Source organism: Equus przewalskii, chromosome 16, assembly GCF_037783145.1.
Source record: "Equus przewalskii isolate Varuska chromosome 16, EquPr2, whole genome shotgun sequence".
Taxonomy (NCBI): Eukaryota; Metazoa; Chordata; class Mammalia; order Perissodactyla; family Equidae; genus Equus; species Equus przewalskii.
Genome location: NC_091846.1, coordinates 79,555,391 through 79,578,649, shown reverse-complemented (window position 1 = coordinate 79,578,649; position 23,259 = coordinate 79,555,391). Strand labels below are relative to the sequence as shown.

General features: G+C 46.8%; 1 protein-coding gene across 1 annotated transcript; it reads left to right on the top strand.

Annotated features, from left to right (window-relative positions):
• The first annotated feature begins 19,583 nt into the window (after positions 1-19,583).
• Positions 19,584-21,855, top strand: LOC139076369 (uncharacterized). The gene is made up of 3 exons (XM_070578541.1): positions 19,584-19,604; positions 19,999-20,104; positions 20,732-21,855. The coding sequence occupies exons 1-3, from the start codon at positions 19,584-19,586 to the stop codon at positions 21,853-21,855; spliced, it is 1,251 nt and encodes a 416-aa protein (XP_070434642.1).
• The last annotated feature ends 1,404 nt before the right edge of the window (positions 21,856-23,259 follow it).

The following is a 23,259-nucleotide window of genomic DNA, read 5'->3' as shown; positions in this document are numbered from 1 at the left end:
TCTCTGTAGTTGTGTCCTTATCTGCCCATCTACACATGAAACTGGCAAACAGCCATTGGTGATTAGGTAGCCAGTTACTAAAGTTTTTTCCTTTTTGCAATTACTGATCATAGCTTTTAGCTGTTCCCCTGCCCATTGTTAACTGGCTGCTTAGGCAATACACTCTCTGACTCCCACTGGGCTCCTATAGATGACATCTTCCTGGAGCCTGGGTCACCATGGGAATGGGTGTGTGAGCTGTTTTTCAGGAACTAGAACTCCTTATCCACCCGAGGCTGGCTGAGACCACCAACTCATCAACTGGCCTGCACAGATGTCCGATAGGCGACATTTTGACGTCAAGAGGCTAAAAACTCCACCCTCAGATCATGCTCACGCCGCCATTTTGTGAGCATGCGTCCTATGAAGAGGCATGAAGTCTGACTGCGCTTGTGCGGATTATCAATTACCTCACCTCTCCTCGCCTCAATCACCTCTCTCCACATCTCAGAACACCCTGCCCCCATCCCATAAATATCTCTGAGTCTCTATTTTGGGGGAGGCAGATTTGAGACTCATGCTCGCGCTTCCTCACATGGCTGCCTTGTGATTAACACCCTCTCTCTGCTGCCGTCTTGTCTGGGTGTTTGGTTTTCCGGGCAACGGGCAAAAGCGAACCTGGGCTTGGTAACGCACACAGGTTAAGCTAAGCGTGAGCATTGCTGTTTGTGACTCACCCAGAACCATGCGGAGCGTTGCAGCTGCTCCTTCCTATTGATCTGTAACTTCCCTCTCCAACAGCGAGCAGCCTGGCTCCCACCATCCCCCACCCACTTTCAGCTGGAGTTACACGTGGAGCGGTTTTGGAATTGTTAACACATCCTCTGTGAGAACAAACTTACCAACTAGAGTGCAGTGGTTTAAAAAAATAATAATAATTAAATTTTTTTTATTGCAGTGATAAATAAATGGCAAGCCATAGGATATATTGGAGTGTATGAGGAAGCCATTCGGTGTAAAACTAACTCGGACTAACCTTGTTTTTCCAAAAAGGGCTGACGTGGCCGTTGAGCATGCATTGTGTATCTGCTTTAAGCATCGGCTATCTTGCACAGACAAGAAAAAATGCCCTTAAGATAAAGGTGCAACTTCTCCCACATTGGCATTTTCTTAAGGATAAGCATCTCTCCCTAGGCTAGGAATTGACTGCTGACCTGCTGCACTCACCTGTGAGCACCCAGCTCACCTGTGACCACCCAGCTCGAGACAGCAGACCTGCCACCTGCTGTGTCCATCAATGGCTGTGGTGCTGACAGGGCAGTCCCGTGACTATTGCAAAAGGGACATTCTAATCACATGTGATCCGTGCTCTCTGAGGGTATATAATCACTCTGCACACCCCACTTCTTTGGAGTGCTCCTTCCCTTTGTGGAAGGACTCTCCCAGGCTACGTGGTCCTCAGATACGGCTCATAATAAACTCACCCCAATTTTGATCTATAGGTTAGTTATCGGTTACCTGTGTCAACAGCAGTAACATTGGTTTATAGCATTCTATAAATTTCGGGTGTACATCATTATACCTCGATTTCTGTGTAGATAGAACACAGCGTGAATGTGCTGTTCCTTTTGTCTTTAGCTTTACAGTTTCCAGAAGAAACAGTCTTCCAAAGCTTTTTGGTCAGCTCCTTCCCCCACAGTCTGCATGGGCGGTCGTTTCATTTTTAATACGGTTAGATTCATTTCTGACAGCCTGCATTCCAGCCGGGGGCCCTGAAGTCCTGGCTAAGACTCCCCGTGGGTTTGCACATCCTTGTGGTGGTCAGGCTGCGAGTTTCCGGAGTACGTGGAGCTCTTGCCTCGGTACTTCAGTTACGTTCTCTACAACTCTCAAAGTCGGCGGGACAAGGTGTCAGGGCTTTCATTTTACACATGGTGTCTGGAAGTGGAATCAGCAGGCCCAGTGTCACTCAGGAAGGAGACACCAGAGCTGGGGTTTGGACCCAGTCCTTCTGCTCTTCCTGAATGCCGTCCTGTGTCATCCTTCATGTGTGTGATGGCCCACGACAACATGAAAGACACATGTACAATGCAGGATTTGTGACATGTGCATTGCACAGGTGTGCCAACTGTCCTTTCTTGGGAAGAACATCTTTTTCCTTTTCCCTTTCCTGATATTTGGGGTTAAATGAACTTTCTATGATAGATTGATGATAAAAGTAAATTACAGTACTTTTAAATGTCACTTTTGGCAAAATAAATAATTGGCAACTCTATGTTGATCTCCCCAGATTATTTCACGTTAACTATCCACGTGATCCAGCAATCGGGAATCCTTGCGCTCTGTTATGCTGCCTCAGCCAGCTGTCCACGCATGGGGAAATTCCTCAGAGAGATGAGACCCCGGAGTCGAATGGGGGTGCCTGCCAGCTCCGTGTGATGCTGTGATGTGAAATGAGACATACACACTTGGTCTTCGCCCCTGCTCCCGGCACAGAGCTTCTAAAGCCTTTGGAATTTCCTAAGCAGTGAACAAGAAAGGTGTCTTCTGTTATTCATAACAGGTCCCTTCAACTATTCCTGAGTTCATGCCATTAGATGATTTGGTGGCTGGTTGCCAGGGGAACCAGCCCTGTGATGAGTGGGTTGGAACTTTCAGTCCCCCCAACACACACACCTCTGGGGAGGGGAGAAGGCTGGAGGACGGCGAATGATTTCATCAGGCATGCCTGTGATGGAGCCTCCCCAAAAGCCGGAAAGGATGGGGTTTGCAGAGCTTCTGGGAGGGCCTCGAAGCTCGGCGTCCTTTCCCCGTATCGTGTCCTGTGCGTCTCTTCCGCCTGGTCGTTCCCGAGTTACATCCTTTTATAATAAACCTGTGATCTAGTAAGTAAAATGTTTTCCTGAGTTCTGTGAGCCGCTCTAGCAAATTAATTGAACCCCAGGAGAGGGTTGTGGGAACCTCTGATTTATAGCCGGGGTGAGAGGCACGGGGGCAACCTGGGCTTTCGACTCGTGTCTGAAGTGTGTGGGGGAGCCAGTCTTGTGGGACTGAGCCCTCTATCTGTGGCGTCTGACGCTGTCTCCAGGTAGATAGTGTCAGGACTGAATTAAATTGTGGGACCCGTCTGACCCAGATGGTGTCAGAGCACCTGAGAACTGCTTGGTGTGGGGCAGCCTTCTGATGTGGGCTCGGCGAGCTGAAGAGTCAAAAGAAAGATTTCTCAGACTCTCCATCTGGTAGCAGTGCTCCTTTATTCGGAGAATAGCATGGGGACGGAACTCATAGGCAGTAAGAGCTGTAGTGTGTTGAGGGTTAGAGCTAAATCTATAAGGCATAGGTATGTGAGTTATTTCTTTACAAGACAAAGGAAAGATCATGAAAAAAATCATTAAAATGGTATCAGTGCAGGTGGGGTCTGGTTATTGGGTGGTCTTATAACTTCAGATAAGAATCAGATCAGATTAAGTCAGGATGTCCTATGCTTCCTGGAGGAGGAGGATGTAGATCGGTACGTAGGGCAGGTCACCTTGGGCTTCTCTCCCTGGGGCAGCCTTGATCCACATCACCTTCCACCCACACACACATCTGGTGAGCAGCAGTGTCAGCAAAGCACAAAGCCGGAGAGACACACACAGAGGTGTGTTCACCCTCTGTCGCCATCATGGACACGTCTCCATCTGGGAAATATGAGCAATCTTCCACACAAATCTCTTTGGTTCAAGAACAATTTTATTATTTTTTAAGTTTTAAACTTTTTTTTCTTGCCTGACTTATGCTTGTTTATTTCTTCTTCTGTGTCTTATGCTGCCGGCCACCTGGCATTTGCGGGCCCCCTGAATTCCTCCCATCCCCAAAGCCAAGTTGCCAGTCTTTCCCACTGACGCCCCCATGGACACCTAACTGGCAGATGCTTCTTCATCGGTAACCTCCGAGCGCATCCTCAGGCCCCGAGCATCCTGCCCCTCCCAGAACTGTTTGTAAGCCCAGTACCGAATCATCAGTCACAGAAGGTTCAGACAGCAGCCAAAGGGCATGTTTGCGGAGCACCTGCCCTGGCTGGCACTGTGAGGACACCGTCTATTGATGGATAGATAGATCTTCTCCTATCTGTCTGGTAGCTACCAGAGCTCAGAGAGCACCAACACTCTTGCACGCCTTACCCAGGGCAGGTGAGAACCAGGATTCCCGACTCGCTGCCCCGGACGCTCTCCACTGTGCCCTGCCTCGGGCTCGTTTCTTTTCGGGGGACATCTGGTTTGGGGGCCCGGACTATTTCTTCGAAAGGCTTACCTCTGTGAGGGTGACATATTGGCTGTCCCCGGACACACCCTTCCTGCTTCCGCCACCCCAACTGTATCTTTTTCACCTTAAGCAAGGGAGGCAGTTTCTCCAGTCTTCTAGAAAGTGGGCAGGGCAGGGCAGGGGTTGGGGTTAATTCTAGGCTCAGAGGAGGTCTGATGCCAAAAGGGACACCTACTGCAACCTTCCCCACAACCCAAAACCGGGAACAGGGCGGCCACCTGATGACTGCGTCTTGGCCCCTCAGGGCCTTTAGAAGATGGAGCTGTGGCCCTGGCTGCCACAGGAAGTCTTTCTCCTCCCCTCAGCTCGGGGCGCTACAGTTGCAGCTCAGAGAAGGAGGAATTCAGGGCGACTCGCACAGTAAAAGGCAAGCTGGTCCTGGGGCCATGGAGACCGGTCTCAGACCCCGCCCTCAACCCGGGACAGCTCTTTAACCTCTTGTGACTGAGGGGGTACAAAGGTGGTGGCTTCGGCTGCCAGCTTTCTCAGGCCGGTGGTCGGACATGATCAAAATGAACACGCTCCAGCGCGAGTCTCTGCGTTCGCTGCAAAGCCCTGAAGAGTGCTTTGGAGCGTTGTCTGCACTTTGAGCAATTCTCATTCCCAGTGAATGAAATGTAGATCGGTGCTTCCACATACAGGAACTGTTCCGTGATGAGGCTTATCTGATCAATCAATAATAAATACCTGGCTCCTAGGGGAGGGGAACTATGCTTACAGGTGCAGTTAAAAACCAAGGCGCAGTGCAGGCTGATAAACATCTCTTTATCTCCCACCTATTGCTTTTGTTTGTCTGGTCTTGGGCTATTATTCCCCAAACAACAGTTCCATATCATCTGTTTTGGGAATTTTCCGATGCCAAAGGCAGTTGCCCCAACCCAGAATTTCACGAACAGTTATTCATGCTTCCTCCCTTTTAGCCTCTAATGTTTCCAGTTATCTTTTCTTTCCCCCAACACAAGAAAAATGGGATTGGTTGTTTGCTTTTAAGTTATTACTTGGTAGTTTCCACACAGCAGTTCACGCCCTCTCTCTCCATGGCCTGCGCTTTTAGGTAATGACTCTCCTGCATATTATCTTTGCAACTTTGGGAAAGTGGGAAAATAACTCGATTTGAATTCCTCATGATAAATGTTCCCCTAAGATTTTAAGAAATGTTCCTTCTAATGCAGGTTGATAGCAAAAATCCCTTAAACATGAATGTTTAAATTATGCCCCCAAATCCATACTATTAAAGCAGTTTTCTTACTGATGAGTTCGTTACCAAAAATTAGTTCAAGGGGTAAGTTAATGTAAGCCTTTATCTTCACTGGAGCCAGTGACATTTCACTATAATACTTTTTTTCATAAAATTATCTTGATCACACAAATCAACAACACCAGCGTGGTCAGGAAGTCCTGCTGCCTCCAGAAGAGGCTTGAGAGCCAGAGGTGCCTGGCTCTGCGCTGTGACAGGCGCTCCTGGCTGGGGAAACGGGGGGCTTACCGAGAGAAGAGACCCAGTGAGCCGGTGAGAAACAGCATCCACGGGAGGCACAGGTGCTCGCCCGCAGGGCCCCCACCTTCCCCGGCAGACACCACAGGCAAGACGGAGGGGACAGTGTCGGCCAGCGCCTCAGGTGCACCAAGTTTCCTTCATGGCCATAAATAATTTCCTTCCTTTCCTGAAAAAGCTCTTGTGGCCACATAAAAGGTGACATACTTAAATCAATGAATAGGAAATTCTTATTGTGTTGAAAAATTCTGAAAATATAACATCCGTACCAGGTATTTTAGAATAAGTTCTCTTCCCCACCCCCCTCCACTTACAGTGGCCCGAGATCTTACTTCTTCATGAAACGCTTGAAGCTTAGATTCCTAAGAAGAAGGAATATTCTCCTCTGTGCATTCACTCATTCATCCCACACTTATCGAGTGTCCACCGCGTCCCGGACGCTGTCCCAGGTCTGCCCGTCCGTCTACGAGGCGTGAGGGGTAGTGAGCCACAGACACAGCTGGGTTCTGAGAGCAGGGAAGGCCACTGAGAGGCCACCATGAAGCGGAGATAGTGGTCCCATCAGAGAAGTGGGAAAACTGAGACAAAGGCGCGATTCCCAAGGCCCGTCGTTTCGGGCAGACACAGTCTTTAAAAGGATTGGCAGCAGTTAGCTCAGGGCTGGTCTTCCTCACAAAAAAAAAAGATAAGCAGCATCAACTATAATATTATTTGGTGAGAAAAGGAGAAATCACAAGAAAAAAAGTAAAAAAAAAAAAAAACACAAGTGATCCCAGGCATCAGAGGTATAATCTACAGAGCTATCCATTTATTGATAGATTTCTTCACTCAATTCCACAGCAGGTAAAAAAAAAAAACAGCAAAACATACAATTTCCCAGGGATATCATCCATACATGGTAGGCCCGCTTTACTTTAACTCTCGATCCTCCACTCCGCTCTCGGCAAGTCCATGCATTCCTAGCCATCATTTCACATGGGCTGTGGGAAAATAACTGTGGCTAACAAATATGCAGCCCCTTGGTGGGTCACCCGGTGTTCTGGCACCGACCCCAGCACTGGCAGGGCAGGAAACTGTGATCATGTATATTAACCTGCCAGCTGTTTCCCGTCGGTGTCACAAGACGTTTGTGCTCGGTGAGTGATCAGGGCTTAGGATGTGGTCCTCCCCTTTTCATAGTCAAGAAATATAACACAACTGGTTCATGCTAAGCTGGTAACCTCTCACCCTAACCTGGAGCTGGGTTTGCAGGCCAGAATCTGGGTGCTGATTTCCGCGGAAGCTGTGCCCGGGGCGGTGCAGGACGTGCCTGGAGCCCGGTGGGCGGGTGGGGCTGGCTTCCCTCGGTGTTTCCAAGATGTCCTGGTTAGCCTAGGGAATTTCCCTTTACCTACGTGGGCACGTTTTTTCCTCTAAAGAACCAGGCTTGGTCATCTAGAATAAGAGAGCCCTTACTTGGACGGTGCTGAATAGACATCGGTAATTTTCTAGCACTCCGTGTTCCAGATGGAACACTAAGCCTGTCACTGCTCTTCCTCCCGAGCTACTAGACTCTGTAACATCAGGCAGGATGTGTAGACTCAAAACCAGGCACCTCTGCCTGGGACAGTCAGACAAGAGTCCCCGGGCTGCACTGATTCGTTCTGGCTCAGGGTGAATCTTACTGGACCTCAGGGATCAGGAGGAAGAGAAAAAGACAGAAAAGACGAGGGATGGGAAACACGGTCTTAGCTTCAGGACTGGCCCTGGAGGCCACGTTAGCTCCAAACTCAGGCTGTTTGTAGGCATTCAGGCTGAGTCTGGGCGTGAGCTCGACCTGCCCCAGGGGTGGCAGGGCCAGGAGCCATATTGGAAGGAAGGCGTCCTTGAGGGAAGACGGTGGGGCCCGTGACTGCCCAAGTGTGACAGAGGGGCTGCCCTCTGCAGCGCGCCTGACTCCCTGCCTCTCCCTCCTGCAGCCGGAGAAGAGAGCGCTGGTGGGCAGGCAGCATCCGTCTGGATGGAGCTGGGGGGAGTGACCTTGGCTTTGTGAAGAAAACCATTGGGTACATAAGGAAGACAACTTTCCAAGTCGTTTCCTCACCATGCTGATGGAGCGAGCGAGAGGCAGACGGGCCCAGGGTCAGACCTCAGCCGGCCACCCACGGGATATCCCAGCTCAGGCAGCCCCTTAGCAAGCTGAGGCTTAGTTTCTCCAGATGCAAATTGGAAATCGGATGCGGACCTCACAGGTGATGTGAGGATGGGAAATAACACGTGTTGAGCATCCAGCACCGTCTGCAGAACACAGCAGGTGCGCCATAAATGACGGTGGTGTGGAGCTGCTTCTCGTGGAAGATGGACGGAGGAAGAACGTGGAGAGCATCACAGGCAGCATCTTCACCGGAGCCCTTTTGTGAGTACAATGTTAGACTGTTGTTTAAATATTTTTATCTCTGGGAAACTTTTCATGATTTTCTGTCTTATTTACCCTCTTTGACTAATAATAACAGTGATCACAACAGTGGAGTGCCCACCCCGTGATGGATGTGGACACCTTGCATCATTTTGTTGGATTTAATTCTCACAACAACCTCGTCAGCTAAAAGCTATTGTCATTCCAGTGTGCAGGTGAGGCGAGTGGAGCAGATTCCTCATCTGTGCGTATTTGTCCTTTCTACCTTCTCCCTCTCAAAGGTTCACAAGACTCGTCATTAAATCCTCAGCTAGGCATCGATTTTCTGGGAAGGATTTTTTGAACGAGCCAAACTAGTAGCACCTTCCTCTCGGCACAGCTGATGGCGCCCTGTGCACACTGGGGACACAGCTACCCTGACATTCAGGAGCTGTGTGTCGCCTTGCCTGGCTTGTGAATGCCTTGAGGACAGACACTGACGTTTACTTCTTTTTGGATTCCTGGCACCGGCACAGTGCCCCGCCCATCGTGGGTACTAAATAAACCTTTCGAATGAATGGATGGATGAACTGGGGCCTAGCAATGGAGGTGGAAAGGAAAGGGTGGGTTTGGAGGAAGAACGGATAAATCTGGAGACAAGGAGGGGTAAGGAGGAGTCAAAGATGAGCCCAGGGTTTCTGGGCTGAGCGACAGGAAGGACAAAGGTACAAACTCAGGAAGGCGGATGGGAGAGATGATGAGGCTGCTTTGCAGACAGGTGTGGTTTGAGGTTAAGGGAAGCATCTGAAGTATTCTGGGCCAGGCAGATGAAATCGGAACCCGCTGTACTGCTGTGGTCAACAAAACGGTCACAAAATATTGCTGTGCCTCATCGGGAAGGATGTTGGAGACAGAGCAGAAAATATCATCCTACCAATTTCTGCACCTGAAAATCTATATCTTCTTTTGGTTGCCAAACTTCAGAAATAAATAATAAAACAAGGAAAAGCCCAGAAACCAATTAATCTTCTCAAGCACACGGAGATTTTCATAAAAACACTGATGGGGGAAAATGTTTTACTTTTCAGTTTGAAAATGAATAAAAGCTATCTCTTAGGAAAATGTAATGATTAATAGATTAAGCAAACTCTTGTTGGCCTAATTCCAGAACAGGAAGAGTGGAGAGCATGCCTGAGGCCTGTAAATACTTTAGTTCAATATGAAGGAGTCTGATAAAAAAAATGCGCGCGTATACACACAGAATTCACGCTATGCGGTGACTCCATGGCGCACTTTCACACCCATTGTGAAACTGAGTGCTCACAAGCTCTGTGTGACACGAGCATTCCCGTCTCAATGTTCCCCAGGGTAGATGGCGTCCTAGCGGATTGAGTTGCATTAGTCACCACATAGTGGCAGGTGGGACTTACGAAATGAAATAAATGTCACTGGACACATCCAGCAGTAAAGCATTTAAAATTCGTGAACTTCGAGAGATAGATGAGAACCTCAACACTTCAAACATTTATATATATAAAATACAATATAAATGTAAACTATTTTGTTACTTTTTCTCGAACTTGAGAAATATATGGATCTCACTTGAAAGAAAAAAATTCTGTGGCTCCACAGTTTCAACAAAGTACATTTTGATTATGCTATTACTTAGATATGTATGGGTATAAAATTATGTATAAGCTCCTTATATTTATAGCAAATTAAGTAAGACAAACCTAGAGAGTGAATAAAGTCCTAATTAACAACATTTCTTCATAATAGAAGAGTTGTTTTGGTTTATCTAAAAATACTGATAAATTTGCATGTTTTGTGCATTGCTGGCCCAACTAATTCCTTTGATTGTGAGCATAATACACCATCATTGAGTCATTGTGAATATATTTCTATTTTTCCCCAACAAATCCATTGAACCACTGATTCATTATTTAGATGAGCTAATCATTTAATAATGTATCCTTAAAACACAACACTGAAAAATAAAAATAACAGCTTTTATGAATATTGGTACAAGCAAAAAAAAGTCCACACAAGACGTCTACTTGCAAAATGAATGTTACAGAAACCAAGTTGCAGTTTTCTAAACTTTCGCTATTCCTGCCTATTGATGACATAAAATAAGTCAATTCTCTATCAAATTCCTGTGAAACCATATTCCATGGAGTGACCATGAATCTTTCGGCCTTTCCTGTGGTTTATTGCTTTTATAAATTAGTTTTATCTCTATTCTGTTTTGGTTATCCCTCAGCATTTGAGGAGTTATATCATTTGTCATAGCATCAGGAACTAAAATGACCAAGTCTTACTGTAGGAAAATGTCTTTCTATAGCAAAAATAAGTTTTGACTTTCAACTTGTCCAAGGTTTTAACACAAACACGATGAGAATGGGATCATCATTGTTTTAAAGTTAGTACAGCCAGGCCTGAGGTAGAGAGACACGCTTAGCCCACATGAGCAGGCAGCACCGTCTGTGGGATGGTCCCTGCCGTGTACCTGACCGTGAGCACAGTTACGATGCAGAGGGTGCCGGGCTCCAGCATCGCTCGTGTCTAAGGTGTCGGTTCAGATGGTCCCCGCGTGCCGGGTGCTTTCAGATTAACGTCGAAAAGAAGCACATCACGCAATAGAATTCTTGGACCCTGGAAGACAGCACCGTCCCTCTCATCCATCTACCCAGAACATTCACAAAGGATTTAGAGAACCCTATTGGAATGGAGCCACAGTTCCAAGAATGGTCTGTAATTCCCAAGCAGGAAGGCACCGATTTCCACTGTGGACTTGAGCCAGACGGCCAGGCTGGACCCTCTCCCATTGTCTGACCACTCGGCTTCTCGTGCTTCAGTTACCTCGTCTTTAAGATGGGTGTGATAACAGTGCTCACCTCACAGGGCTGTTGTGAGGATTAATTAAGCTAATGTCTGTAAAGCACTTAGAACTACGCCTGGTCCAGACAACATGTCTAGTCATTATGCATTCTCTAAATATGAGAGTCTTTATTCTTTACTTTTTAGGGATAAAGAATACAGAATCATTGATGAAAATACGTTCCCTAAAATGGCTCATAAAAATACAGAATGACAGAGAGCCATATTCATTTTATTGTTACAATATAGTTCCATTAGTCTCAGCTGTTTTATAAAGCAGCCAGTCCAATAACTATAAACCCTGAAGGTTTAGGAAAATCAAAGCCTAACAGTGCAGACGTGCCCAGAAGGACAATCCCAGCATTCATTTTATGGCATGTCCATGGGCTGCCAGCAGCATCAAAAGGAATCTTTGGAAGGATAACAGTAGAAATTGTTAGAATTTGTCACCACCCTGTGACATGAAACTCTAGACTTGAGGACACACAGTTCATGCAGATTAGTAATTCACCCGGGATCAGACAACTAGAAATTAGTGGACCAAAACTTTAAAGGACCACACGTCTGGCTCCAAGCCCCTGCTCATTCACGACCAAGCTGCCTCGGAGACCAAGGAGTGGGAGGGACAGCCAGCGGGCTTGGTCCAGGGGCCAGGGCCTCTTGTCTCGGTTGCGGAGGCCAGCTGGAGCCTCTGGGGCAGCTGTGCAGGGCCCCCAGGAGGGCGCACGGGGAAGTGCCTGGAGCTCTGAGGGAGTCCACCCACGCGCTCTGTGCTGAGCTGGATTTCTCATGATGCCTAGTGAACTTGGGGTGGGAACTCAGTCATTTCTTCTTGGCTGGTTCACATCTCAGTAGGGACACAATGAGCAGAGAGGTTGCAACAAGCCCAGTTTGTCATGAGGGTAAAGAGGAGCATTGTTTTTGGGGATGAACTCATTGAGCCATGCTCACCAAGGATTCCATGCTGACCAGCTCTGTCCTGCCACAAGATGGTCCTTTTGCACTTGTCGTGGGAGAGCGCCTGTCATGGGCTGTCTCCGTTGTGGAAGGTGGGGTCCTGGGATGGTTGTGTCTGGAGAAGGCAGCAATAGGCAGCTGAGTGAAGTCCTCAGGGCTGCATCTTCACTGGGGAACGGGGGGCTGCGGAGTGTTTCTAGACTTGAGGCTTGCCTTCTCCATTTCCCAGCCCTGAGCTCGTGCACATGGAGTCGGAGGGTCTGATCTTGTATCAGAGTCTGGGCTCCCAGGGGCACCTCCACTGCCACCTGGCCAGGCTGGGTCTTCTGCTCATTGCTTCTCCTCCCTCTGCCTCCTACTTTAGGAAGGGTCATGGAAGTCCGGCAGTAAGGGGCAGGTACCCCAGGTCTCTGTGTTTCTGCCTGAATCTTGAGGCCTGAGAGAGGGGCAGGCATTGGAGCAGGAGTGGTGTGCATCCATTCAGTTCTGTGCACCTTCTGATGAAGACAACCAAGGCGGCTGGAATCCAGCCAATTGACATCAACTCCTGGCCACTGGGTTTGATACAGCCACCTCGCCCAGACGGAGGGAGAGAGCGCTCTGCCCCTTGACTTAGCACAGGATAAGGGAAAATAAACACATGGATTCAGGTTACAGTTGGGGAGAAGTTTCCTGGCAGAAACGATTCTTCAAGACGGGCTTGACGTATCCAGGTGGCACGAAGGAGATGTTCAGGTAAGAAGTGATGGCTGGGGAAGGATGTGGAATCACCTGCTCTGAAGGACTTTGAAGATAGGATTCATCTCCCCCTGTCTGGGGTGGGTTAAACAGGTCCTTCTGAAGGAAGAGAATGAATAGGAGCGATCGTCAGGTCCTTCCCAGCCCTCGATTCTGCAGGATTCTGCAGTTTCTCCACCTCTTGAACTAGAGGAAGGTGCAACTCTGAACGCGTTTTGGAAAACTGAAAAGTCTGCACGGGCCTTGCCAGGTCTCGTATGTGCCCTGTTTGCATACGTGGTGGGAGGTCATCCAGATGACAGAAAATGCTCCGCACTTGGTCTCTTATAAACACCAGTCTGTGGTACAGTGAGCACAGGAAGACGCCGCAGGTCATTCAAAGAGCTAACGATAAATGCGACACTTCCGCACACTCTAGGACCAGACCATAAGTCCACTCCAGAAATGCCAGCAGAGGTTCCAGACACTACACCGCAGGCACAGGGGAAGCGACAGGAATACTGAGGGAAGACCAATGCAGTGGTCACTTCGTAGAAAAGAGTTGACCAGAAAGATGGAGTTTTCAGTTTGAAAGTAGGAAGGCTTCACAGGCAGGGCCAAATTCTGTAAAATCATGAAGACCGGAGGTAGAGGGAACAGACTGAGTGCTAAACCCAGAATCCCAGAATTTGGGGGAAACTTACTTTAATTCGGAAGAAGCAAATTTACTACTTTTCAAAGAAGGCATTTGGTTTTCACAATAAGTAAGTTCTTGGAAACCCCTTTTCCTATAATTAGCAACAGGAAGATTTAAAAAGCTTAAATAAGTTGGTGAGCGAGACACAAAATACCATGAAGGAAGGTGAGCATTTTTAACCATCACGTCGGCGGTGAGAACGATGGCACCACCCACAATGCCCTGTTCTATGTGTTGTCGTGAGAACGTGAGCCCTGGCCGCAGGACCTTTGGTCTCCGCCACAACCTCGCAGAGATGGGCTGCCTCCATAGCCAAGGAAGCTGGATGCATTTAAGGCATGTCGAGGCCCTTGTCAGTTTGGAGAAACAGCCATGTTCAAGTTATTGGTTTTATGCCAAACAGATGAATGTCACGCCTCACTTATTTTATTTCACGAGGCCAAAATTCAGAGGGAAAGTGCCTTTTCTCGGCCCGCTAAAGTGCTTAAGTGTGCTTTGGCCCTTCCTCCAAATATTTATGATTCACGAATGGTCTTTCCCTAAGTGCCTTTTGAGTCATATTTAATCAGCATTCATTTATTTATTCATAGCAAACACTTATTGAATGGCAATGCATTGATATGGGGACACAGATATTAATAAAACGTGGCCTCTGTCCCCCAGGAGCTCACAGTCAAGTGGATAAATCACACGACAGGTGGGGTGGGCTCTGCAGAGGGTGCTCAGCCCAGCCCTGCCCAGCACCGGCCGTTCCTGGGCCCCTGGACCCCTTCCTGAGGTTGATGGAAGAAGGAAGCATTGAAGGAGGCAAAAGGGATGCTGAACCGGTTTCATGGAACCGGGAGAGAATGGTGTTCCCGAGACCAAGAAAAGAGAGTTTTCAGAGTGGCCGTGGCCCAGTCTGGGGAGAGCTCCAGTTGGATGAGAACTCAACACAGGCTTCTGATCTGGGCAACTGGGATCCTGGTGACCTGGACAATGCCAGCAGAGTGGCTATCTGAAGGGATGAGGGCAGGATGGGAGCTGGGAAAGTATCGCCCACGTGGACGTCTCCCTTATGAGGCTTGCCAGCGAGGTTTGTCCGTTGGAGTGAGTGCTACAACTCAATTACTCAGCATCTTAGCGTCACAAAAACACTTTGCGTTTATTGCACTGTGTGCTCATCACAGCCCTGAGGTAGACCAGTTTCCATGGAGGTGGTCCAACATATAAAAGAGTGCTGAGTTTTAATAAAAGATGGCTAGCTATCATTTTAGTTGCATTTTGCGTTTGTTTTCCTGGTTAAAGATCAGTGACCTGCCCAAACATTTAAGGGCGAGCTGGTACCATGTTTCAGATTTGCTTCGCGGCATCGTGGGGAAGGTCGTGGGCCGTAAAGGGAGGGTGGGGAGAGCACACCCTGGGGCCAGGGAGGGGATGGGTGTGTCAGTGCTACAGGGCTCAGGGGTGACATGTGGGGACACTGCACAGCTGGTGCATGTAGACAAGAGCATGCAGACTCTTCTTCAGTGAAAGACGAGTCGGAGGCCAGAAGGAAGAGTCAAACCTGGAGGCAGGCAAGAGCAAAGCCCACGAGGAGAAGCAGCGAGAGCTGGAGAGCTGGGCTGGGCCGGCTCTGGGCTCCCCCAGGAGTGAGCCCCGGCTGCACGTTAAAATCACTTGGGGAGATTTTAAAAACATCCGTCCTGGCCCAACCCCCAGGAAGCCTGAAGGTATTTGAAAGAAGTCTCCGGGCGGTTGTGCAGCCGGGACCGAGAACCACGGGTGGAGGTGTTGGCCGGCACCTTTCTCTGTGACAGCTGTGAGGATACTTTATGTAAAGCATCCAGCGCTTAGTAGGCACACGATAAATTTCGGTTTCCTCTCCGTCTCTTTTACCTCCTCCTACATTATTTAAATATATGACAATGGCTTTTCTTTTCAACCATCTCCTATACATCCTACAAGCCTCGGAAGAAGTGTGTCCTTGATTACAGTGTTGTGACCTATGAGATCACTGCAAAAGAAAACCATTTTTTTAACCATCATTTTATTTATTTTGCCAAAGTTGCACTTTTGAGTGTACTGTTGGCAAGGACCACAGCATCATTTTTAAGCATTATCGCATAGTCGACATTGGCATTGTGGAAACCTGGTATAAAACACTCTTTCTATCCTGCTTTGATATTGATTTAATATCAGAGGACCATTTTCTCTTCATCTCAACCAGAGGCTAAAAGGAACTCGAAGTGGATAGGAAGGACGCCTCCTGAGGGAGGTATTTATCTAACCTAAAAGAAAAGACAACTTTCTTCTTTCATTTGAAATATCTTGTTGCATTTTTTATATATAGAACGGAGCATGTAACTCTGCGTTAGGAGACAGCAGGGCTCTAAATGATAAAAATAAATCTGAAGGACACATTTTGCCTATTTAATTTATATGTATCTTTCATTTTTTCCAGTTTTATTGTGATATAATTGATAAATAGCATTGTGTAAGTTTAAGGTGTACAATGTGATGATTTGATATACGTATATACAGTGAAATGATTACCACATTAAAACTAATTAGCACCTCCTTCACCTCACATAGTTACCATTTTTTGTGTATGTGTGGCAGGAACATTTAAGAGCTACTGTCTTAGCAAATTTCAAGTACACAATACAGTGTTGTTAACTATAAGCACTCTGCCATACGTCAGATCTCCAGAACTTCATCTTATAACTGGAAATTTATGCCCTTTGACCAACACCTCCCCATTTCCCCCACGCTCCAGGCCCTGGGAATCACCCATTGACTCTCTGTTTCTGTGAGTTCAATTTTTTTTAGATTCCACAAATAAGTGAGATCACACAATATTTGTCTTTCTCTGACTTATTTCACTTAGCATAATGACCTCAAGGTTCTATCCATGTTGTCGCAAATGGCAGGATTTCCTTCTTTCTCATCGCTGAATAATATTCCATTGTGTGTGTGTATATATATGTATACCACATCTTCTTTGTCCATTCATCCACTGATGGACACTTAGCTTGTTTCCATGTCTTGGCTGTTGTGAATAATGCTGCAGGAACATGGAGGTGCAATGTCTCTTTCAGATAGCGATTTCATTTCCACTGGATATATTCCCAGGAGGGGGATTGCTGGATCATATGGCAGTTCTATTTTTAATTTTTGGGGGAACCTCCATACTGTTTCCCATAGTGGCTGCACCAATGTACATTCCCGCCCACGGTGCAGAGGGTTCCCTTCTCTCCACATTCTCATCAACACTTATTTGTTGTCTTTTCGATAACAGCCACCTAAGAGGTGTGAGGTGATATCTCCTTGTGGTTTTGATTTGTATTTCCCTGATGATTAGTGATGTTGAACATCTTCTCATGTACCTGTTGGCCATTTGTATGTCTTCTTTGGAAAAATGTCTATTCAAGTCCTTTGCTCATTTTTAAATGTCTTTGTTTGTTTGTTTGTTTTACTACTGAGTTGTATGAGTTCTTTATATATTTTGGATATTATTTGGTTATAATTCTTCACAAAATCTTCCCTGCTCTGCTGTTTTCTAGAGGCAATTGTGTAATTCTTCTTTAAATGTTTGGAGAAATTTTTCAGTGAAAATGTCTGGATATGGATATTTCTTTTTCAGGAGCTTTCAATTGCAAGTTCAATTTTTTAAAAAAGGTTGCATATCTATTTATCTATTTCATCATGGTTGAATTTTGGTAGTTCGTGGTTTTTGAGGAATTGGTCTATTTCTTCTAATTTGTCATGTGTGAGTGTAAGTTGTTCATGGTGTTCTATTTTTATCCTTTAACAACCACAGTATCTCTAGATATATTTGCTGTTTTATACCTGATATTGGTAATTTGTGTATTCTATTTATCTTTCTTAACCTAGAGATTTATCAATTTTGTGGATCTTTTCAAAGAACTAACTGCCTCTGTGTTTCATCAATTTTCTCTATGCCTTTTTCTGTTGTATTGATTTCTGCCTTTATCATTATTATTTCCTTCATTTTTCTTCCTTTGGGTTTATTTTGGCTTTCTTTTTCTAGTTTCTTGAGTTGGGAACTTATATTAATGATTTGAAACTTTTCTTCTTTCCGCTGTAAGCATTTTATAGCTATAAGTTTCCTGTGAGCACTGCTTTAGCCGCATCTCACAAATTTTGATATACTTTATGTTAATCTTCACACAATTTTATGTATTTTCAAAATTTCTTTTGAGACTTCCTCTTTGGCTCACGGATTATTAAGAAGCATGTTGTTTAGTTTCCACGTGTTGGAGATTTTCCTGTTACTTCTAGTTTAATTCCACTATGGTCAGAGAACATACTCTGTATAATTTCAATTCTATTAAATTTGTGACCTAGGTTATTGTTTATGTTGGTGATTGAAAGTAGTGGTGCTTGAAAAGAATGTATATTCTGCTGTTGCTGGGTGCGGTGTTCTGGAAATACTAGTCAGGTTCTGTGGTTGATCATGTTATTTAGTTCTTGTATGTCCTTACTGATTCTCTGTCTAGGAGTTCCATTTCATCGAGTAAGTCATTGAAGTCACCAATGATAATTTTGGATTTGGCAATTTATCTTTTTAGCTCTACCAGTTTTTGCTTTGTGTATCTTGAAGCTCTGTTTTTTTTGTGTCTGCATGTTTAGCATTATATATATTCTTGGTTGATTAATCTTTTTATCATTATGTCATGTCCCTTCATCCTTGGTAACTTTCTTTGTTCTGAAATCTACTTTATCTGACATTAATAGAGCCATTTCTGCTTTTCTAAAATAAATGTTTGCATGATATATCTTTTTCCACCCTATTCTTCCAGTCTACCTGTGTCGTTATATTTGAAGTGAGTTTCTTATAGACAGCATATAACTGAGTCATGTTTTTCCTTCACTCTGATGATCTCTGTATTTAGGCCACTTACATTTAAGGTCATTATTCATATACTAGGGCTTTAGTCTGTTTGCTCCTCTGTTTCTCGTTTCTTTCTTTCTCTTTACTTGCTTTGGGTCACTTGAATATTTTTTAGTATATCACTTTGTAAAGTTTTCTTAGTGGTTGCTTTAGCTGTTCCAGCATATGTTATAAATTATCACAGGCTCCTGACATTCGAGTCCTGAGATCTTGCTTCTGTTTTGCCCTTTTACCCCTCTTTACTCACTTCCTCCTGGCCTCCATGGTTTCAGATAAGAAAGCCATTGGCGTTAAAGTCGGTGTTCCTTTGTAGGTTATGCATAATTTCTCTCTAGTTGTTTGCAAGCTTTTTATTAGTCTTTTGTTTTAAGAGGTTTTATTACCTCTTAATAAAGCGGGTCTTGGAGAGGATTATTCGGAGTTTATCCTGATTGATGGTCACTTAGCTTCTTGAATCTGTAGGTTTATGTCTTTTGTCAAATTTGGGTAATTTTCAGCTGTAAGTTCTTTTTTTAGCCCCACACTCTTTATCCTTCCCTCATAGGACTCTCATGATATGGATGTTAGATCTTTTGTTATTGTCCCACAAGACCCCGAGGCTCTGTTCATTTTTTTCAGTCTGTTTTCTTTGTGTTGTCCAGATCGTGTGACTGTGATTGTTCAGTTCTCCAGCTCAGTGGCTCTAGCCACTGTCATCTCCACTCTACTACTGAGCTCATTCAGTATATTTTCACTTCTGTCATTCATATTCTGTTATTCATATCCTATAAGTTCCACTTGGTCCTTTTTTATAACTTCTATTTCTTTGTTGAGATTTTCTATTTTTTCATTTCTTTCAACAGAGTTCACAATTGTTTGTTGAAGCATTTTTATTATGGTTGCTATATAAAACTTGTCAGACAACTTTATTATCTGATTTATTTTGATGTTTATGTCAGTTTACTGTCTTTTCTTATCAAGTTGTGTTTTTCCCGCTTCTTGTTATGACAAGTGATTTTCACTTGTATCCTGTGCACTTCAGATATTGTGTTAGAAGACTCTCGGTCCTGTGCAGGTGTCTTATTTCATCAGGCAGTTGCTCTGGGTATGTTTAGCCTGTAGGGCCTGGCCTACTTTTGTGAGCTGTGATTCCAATGACTATTTAGTTTTTGGGTGCTTTCAATGCCATTCTGGTAGTCTTCATATTTCAGCAAGGTTCAAAACTTTTATAAGCATGCATTCACTTTGTAATTAGAAAAAAGAAAACTCATCATGGACATTATTTTATACCCCGTGTGTTAGCATGGAAGACACCAAGATCCAGGTAAACGTCAGAGTCAAAGAAATGACCGAGAGTCACGGCAGGAGAAGAAGGAGCACGTGAGTGGTTCTGGGATCGGGGGAGGAGGCAGGCAGCCTGACTTAATCCCAGGGGGCAACAGTTTGCTGTGTGAGGCTCCTTGTGGCCACTGGGTTAAGATGTGCCCATCTCAAGGATGCTCTCCAGCTTCTGAGAGGTGTTTGCCCATTGGCCAGACTTAGATTCAAATTTAGGACTCCAGGCTCTGAAGCTGGAAGTAATTACTCTTTGAGAAAGTAAGATGTAAGACCATACAATCTTAATTAAGTAACTAATTAGTGAATTTTACATGTTGAAGACATGGTTATAGAAACTGTACCTTATCTATGTGATCTCACTTGCGACTCACATGTTCCAGGTGGACGCCAAAGCTCTGCTGTGGTGCGCCAGTGGACTGCGCATAACGCAGGTCAAGTCACCTCTGCTGCTGAACCAGAGTCGACAGACCAGGCCCCTGCTCACCGGTGACTACATTTGCAATAACTGTATATATTTAGGCCTTTTGCTGCTTTTCAATTTATTTTTGATTAATTTTTAAAACATCAAATAATATGATATCCACATATGTGTAATGATAAATTAGGTTTCATTTTTAAATAGATTCAGATAGATAAAATGAATCTCTCTATTGGTCTTTTTAATGTAATTTTGAAAAAATTCAAATGTTGAAATCTACCAATAGACATTCCATAACCTCTTTTATGGATATGATTTTCAAATGGTTTTTAGGTATTATTTAAACATTAATGTGTTGAATCCTCTCAAAATCTTGCAAGGGAAATATGTTCTTTCTATTTTAAGGCTTAGAAAACTGAAGCTCGAAGAAACACCTTGGTCAGAGTCACACAGCTTGGTGGTAGGATTTGAACCCAAGACTTTCTGAAGAAGGTTGCAACACACTTTGCTGCCTTCACCTTCTCTTACTGATGGCGGAGTGGAACAGTCTTACAAGCATGCTGAAAATGAGAGAGACTGTTCCAATAATAGGCTTTTCCAGTAAGGCAAAGATGTGGACCAGAATAGAAGAGATCTATTTGTAGAACTACGAGAACCCTATTAACGATATAATGCTTGCTAGATTTATTCTCTAGAGCCAGCTGGCAGGATTAGGCTGCAGTTCCCACGTCTCAGGCTCGCAGTTCAGCCGCTCTGGCCGGCAGAGGGCAGCACTAGGCTAGCAAACGGCCGCGGGACTAGCACTGTGGCGCGCACCGCCGGCCCGCCCTCCCGCTCCCCCGCGCGCACCGCCGGCCCGCCCTCCCGCCCTCCCGCTCCCCCGCGCGCACCCCCGGCCCGCCCTCCCGCCGCGCACCCCCGGCCCGCCCTCCCGCTCCCCCGCGCGCACCGCCGGCCCTCCCTCCCGCCCTCCCGCTCCCCCGCGCGCACCCCCGGCCCGCCCTCCCGCTCCCCCGCGCGCACCGCCGGCCTCCCCTCCCGCTCCCTCGCGCCACCCCCGGCCCGCCTCCCGCTCCCCCGCGCGCTCCGCCCGCCTCCCCTCCCGCTTCCCCGCGCGCTACCCCCGGCCCGCCTCCCGCTCCCCCGCGCGTACCGCTGGCCTCCCCTCCCGCTCCCTCGCGCCACCCCCGGCCCGCCTCCCGCTCCCCCGCGCGCTCCGCCCGCCTCCCCTCCCGCTTCCCCGCGCGTACCCCCGGCCCGCCTCCCGCTCCCCCGCGCGTACCGCCGGCCTCCCCTCCCGCTCCCTCGCGCCACCCCCGGCCCGCCTCCCGCTCCCCCGCGCGTACCGCTGGCCTCCCCTCCCGCTTCCCCGCGCGTACCCCCGGCCCGCCCTCCCGCTCCCCAGCGCGCACCCCCGGCCTCCCCTCCCGCTCCCCCGCGCGCACCCCCGGCCCGCCCTCCCGCTCCCCCGCGCGCACCGCCGGCCCGCCCTCCCGCTCCCCCCGCGCGTACCCCCGGCCCGCCCTCCCGCTCCCCCGCGCGCACCGCCGGCCCGCCCTCCCGCTCCCCCGCGCGCACCGCCGGCCTCCCCTCCCGCTCCCCCGCGCGCACCCCCGGCCTCGCCCTCCCGCTCCCCCCGCGCGTACCCCCGGCCCGCCCTCCCGCTCCCCCGCGCGCACCGCCGGCCCGCCCTCCCGCTCCCCCGCGCGCACCGCCGGCCTCCCCTCCCGCTTCCCCCGCGCGCACCCCTGGCCGGCCCTCCTGCTCCCCCGCGTGCAGCCTGTCGCAGGCCCGTGAGCGCCTGGCGGCCTTGCGCTAAGTCGTGGAGGGCCTAGTGGGCTCCAGGCAGAGGAGGGGAGTCCTGTCCGGTCCTCTGCGTGTTTACAGAAGGGAGAAAAGAGTTGAGAAAATTCTGAACCAAATACACCTTTTCTGAAGTGCCTCTTCCACCCAGTGAGCCTGTCGGTAATTGGGAGTGTTGTTTTTTTCTGCACTGAGTGCTATCTTCAAAAATATTTCTGACTGTATGTCCTGCGGCAAGAATTCCAAATAATTTCCTGGAAGCTAGATAAAGAATTAGAAAGAACCTTAAATTTCCATGCAACACACCAGGGACTTTTCGAAAGGAAACAGTGCTCACGGGGAAGAAAAAAATAGTATGCTACTTTAAAAAAAATACAGAAATAGCAGCTTTGTGATATGGTGGAAGCCAACGGGTAAAGATTTTTTATATATAATTTTATATTGTTTTTATCCCCTAACTTTTAAATAAAATGTTAAAATAAAAAGTATTAATGCATTTTATAGGCCATTTTTATTCAAATAGAGATTTTAAAATTAAATTCCAATTGGTAACTTAAATTTCTATTACAAAGTTACTGTTAGGTGGTGAGCTAGTGAGCTGTAGCAGACAGCACATCCACACACGGAAAAGCCGTCAATTCTAGTCTCTGGCCCTTTACTACTGTGTGACCTCAGGCAAAGCACTCAACTTCTCTGAGCCTCAGTCTCCTTATTTCTAAGATAGAGATCATAATACCTGCATCAGGGAGGTTTCGTGAGAAAAATTGTCTCGTCTCTAACTCTTTGTTGAGAGTATAAACGTAATCAAAGGTGGATGCTCAGTGTTATTAACAAGAGTTTAGTTTGTGTAACTTTTTTCAGTATAGTTATCCTCACAGTGCACGTGCCAGCTGCTGCACTGACTAGGAAGCCACAATTTTGAGTGTGTTCGCGCCTTTGAGATGCTCATACAGGTGGCTGCCAGCAGAGCCAGGGTCTCAGGCTCTGTCTTCTGGCTCCAAATCCTGTTCCTTTCTGCTTCACGGTGCTGCCTAGTTGGATTTGTGAGTGGCTATGTGAACGTATAAAGACTCGAATTGTTCCCAAACCATTCTGACTTTTAATGCAGTTGGCTCATGGAGAATTTCATCTGCTAGGAAATATTTTCGATAGACTTAGAGCGCTTGTCCACTCCAAATTCATGTCTTTACAAAGGGACTTTGGCCAAGGGTTTGGGTCCAAAGCTATCTTTAGAATGTCTTCAGTGTTCTTTATATATAATGCAGAAAAATTTGAAAACAACCTGGATGTCCAGGACCATGAAGAGGGACGTTAACCACATAAATTGTGATATATCCATAGCACAGAATATCATGCAGCCACTAATAGGATTTAACCTATTTGATGACATAGAAAAATAGGAGATATAACATTGAGTGAA

Excerpts from the sequence above, each read along its gene's own strand:
- LOC139076369 (XM_070578541.1), top strand. The coding sequence starts at position 19,584 with ATGGAAGACACCAAGATCCAG. Across the intron at positions 19,605-19,998 it reads TGGAAGACACCAAGATCCAG|GTGGACGCCAAAGCTCTGCT; the intron begins GTAAACGTCAGA and ends CACATGTTCCAG. Across the intron at positions 20,105-20,731 it reads GACCAGGCCCCTGCTCACCG|AGCCAGCTGGCAGGATTAGG; the intron begins GTGACTACATTT and ends TTTATTCTCTAG.